At 39.2% G+C, this 2,821-nt stretch overlaps 1 protein-coding gene across 1 annotated transcript; it reads right to left on the minus strand.

Annotated features, from left to right (window-relative positions):
* Positions 1-1,610: 1,610 nt before the first annotated feature.
* Positions 1,611-2,367, minus strand: LOC145659432 (NLR family CARD domain-containing protein 3-like; the record flags this gene model as incomplete). Its single annotated transcript, XM_081722073.1, is given in 2 exon segments — positions 1,611-1,622; positions 1,771-2,367. Coding segments are annotated over 2 exon segments (609 nt in total), but the record flags the coding sequence as incomplete, so codon positions are not given.
* Between the last annotated feature and the right edge of the window lie 454 nt (positions 2,368-2,821).

Consider the following 2,821-nt stretch of genomic DNA (forward strand, 5'->3'; position numbering starts at 1 on the left):
GTGTGTGTGTGTGTGTGTGTGTGAACTGCATGCCAAGTGGTGTATTATTCTCTCTCCCCTTCCTGTGCCTGATGCAGACCCCCAGGGGACTGTGGTTTCCATCATGTAGTATGTTGATTACAGAGAAAGATGCTATGTAAGAGTAACTTCATATCAAATCATATATCGTAATATATCATATCATAGTCATGTGTATGGTATTGATGATGATAATCTAAACTGTTACCTGCATTAATGTGATGTGTCCTTTCAATGTATCAAAAAAAAAAGCTAACTGGTTAGCCTCATTCATGTAGCTTAATTAGCTAAAGTGAAAAGTTATAAAACACCTCTATTAATTTAACAAACACTTCTCTACGGTGTATTATAAAACACCTCTATTAATTTAACAAACACTTCTCTATGGCTTATTACAAAACATCTCTATTCATTTAACAAAAACTTCTCTACGGCTTATTACAAAACACCTCTATTAATTTAACTGCATTTAAATAATCATGGCAAACTGACCTGTTAATCTTGCAACTTCATTCACTTAAAGAAGCAACGGAATCAAAAATTAATAAAATTAATGAAAGTTAAAGAGAAATTTATGTTATTTATTATTATTATTATTATTATTATTATTTTTGTGGTGTGTTTAGTGAGCACTGCCTGTAATCAGAGGAAAGGCAGCACAAATACACTTAAGAAGAACTTTAGGATTAACGAATGGGTCAGCTAGCACTTTAAATAGTGAGTAGGGTACTGATTCACTGATCCCAGTGCAGTAATGTGTTTATGAATGAAAATACGGCTTCTCTGGATGCTTTGACCACTGGCAGCAGTCTCAGTAGACATTCCTCTGATGGCTCATATTTCATCAGGTCAAGCTCATCCTGTTCTGAGTTCAGCAACACAAACACCAGAGCTGACCATTGAGCAGGAGAGAGATTGACTCCACAAAGACGATTGTCACCTTCTCTGTTCAGGTATGTTTGGACTTCCTGCACTAGAGAATGATCATTCAGTTCTTTGCTAGGAGAGCTGCTTCCTGTTTGTGTCAGTAGGCATCGTAAGATAGTCTGATTGGACACCAGTGAGAGACCCAGAAGGAAGCGGAGGAAAAGGTCCAGGTGTCCATTTTGACTCTGTAAGGCCTTGTCCACTGCATTCCTAAGGATTCAGACATTTTTAACCTTGTTGATCTTTTAGAGAGTTCATTCTTTTGCTGTTCCAACACATTTGTGTTGTTGGAGATGAAAGAAAGAAAGGCATATAAAGCAGCCAAAAAGTCCTGAACAAACCACAAAGCTGAACACCTTCTCCAGGTGCAGCCCAGACTCCTTTCTGAAGATTTTGGTACACATTCCTGAGTACACTAACATTTCTGACATCAATGCCACACTCTCTCAGGTCTTCCTCATAGAAGGTCAGGTTGCCCTTTTCCAGCTGTTGGAATGCCAGTTTTCCCAGTGCCAGAATTGTCTTTTTAGTCTGGTGAAAATTAATGTCAGTGTTTCCATGGTATTTTCTGTCCTTGTGTCTTATCTGAAAGATCAGGAAGTGTGTGAACATCTGAGTCAGAGTCTTGGGGATCTCTGCATGCTCTGCTTCACCAAACATTCTCCCTAGAACTGTGGCTGCAATCCAACAGAAGACTGGAATGTAGCACATGATGTAGAGACTTCTTGATGACTTCATGTGTGTGATGATTCTACTGGCCAGGCTCTGATCACTGATTCTCTTCCTGAAATACTCCTCTTTCTGAAGTTCACTGAACCCTTGTACCTCTGTTATCTGGTCAGCACACTCAGGTTGGATCTGATTGGCTGCTGCCGGTCTAGAGGTTATCCAGAAGAGAGCTGAGGGAAGCAGATTCCCCTTGATGAGGTTTGTCAGCAGCACATTCACTGAGGTCGACTCTATTACATCCCACAATCTTTCATTGTTCTGGAAATCTAGAGGAAGTCCACACTCATCCAGACCATCAAAGATGAAAATCACTTTGTAAGCATCACAGTCTATTAATTGTAATTGTTTTGTTTCTGGGAAAGAGTCATGAAGCAGATCCATCAAACTGAACTTTTTCTCCTAGATCAAATTCAGCTCCCTAAAGGGTAGTGGAAATATGAAGATGACATTCTGATTTTCTCTCCCTTCAGCCCAATCCAGAATAAACTTCTGCACAGAAGCTTTTCCAATTCCAGCAACTCCTTTAGTCAGCACTTTTCTGATAGGTTTGTCTTTAAAGAGGTGAATGCATTTGATGGGTGTCTCCTGTGTTGCTGGTCTCCTGGATGCTGTCTCAATCTGTCTCACCTCATGTTCATTATTGACCTCTCCACTCCCTCCCTCAGTGATGTAGAGCTCTGTGTAGATCTCATTCAGTTCATTAATTATTTTTACATTTTTACATCAGTTTGTGTTTAATCTTTTGCTGATATACAGAGATCAGCTCTAATAAACAGAAGAACATTATCAAAATATTTCACCTTATTATCACTGATGTTGAAGTCATTTTTTAATAAAAACCTTAAAACAAAATTTTTGTTAGAGTAACAGTGCCATCATAAAGCCATGACCCAGAACTCTTACTGGTCTGTAGTATGTTAGCGAGGTCTGTCTGGTTCATGTTCTGCAGGATGTGGGTAATCTGGACTTAGTATCTTCTTAAACCTCTTCAACTCCTTCGTTACCAGAGAGATGAGTTTGTGCTCCAGCTCCTGGTTGGGAATAAACAGCAGACAGTCATAAGAACACACTGTTACAAAAAAGAAAATTATGATGTGATTGTATTATATGATGGAGAGCACTCTATGCATTTGTTACTGCCTTCACG

This window comes from Electrophorus electricus, chromosome 1 (genome assembly GCF_041902795.1).
Source record: "Electrophorus electricus isolate QZ-2024a chromosome 1, ASM4190279v1, whole genome shotgun sequence".
Classification (NCBI taxonomy): Eukaryota; Metazoa; Chordata; class Actinopteri; order Gymnotiformes; family Gymnotidae; genus Electrophorus; species Electrophorus electricus.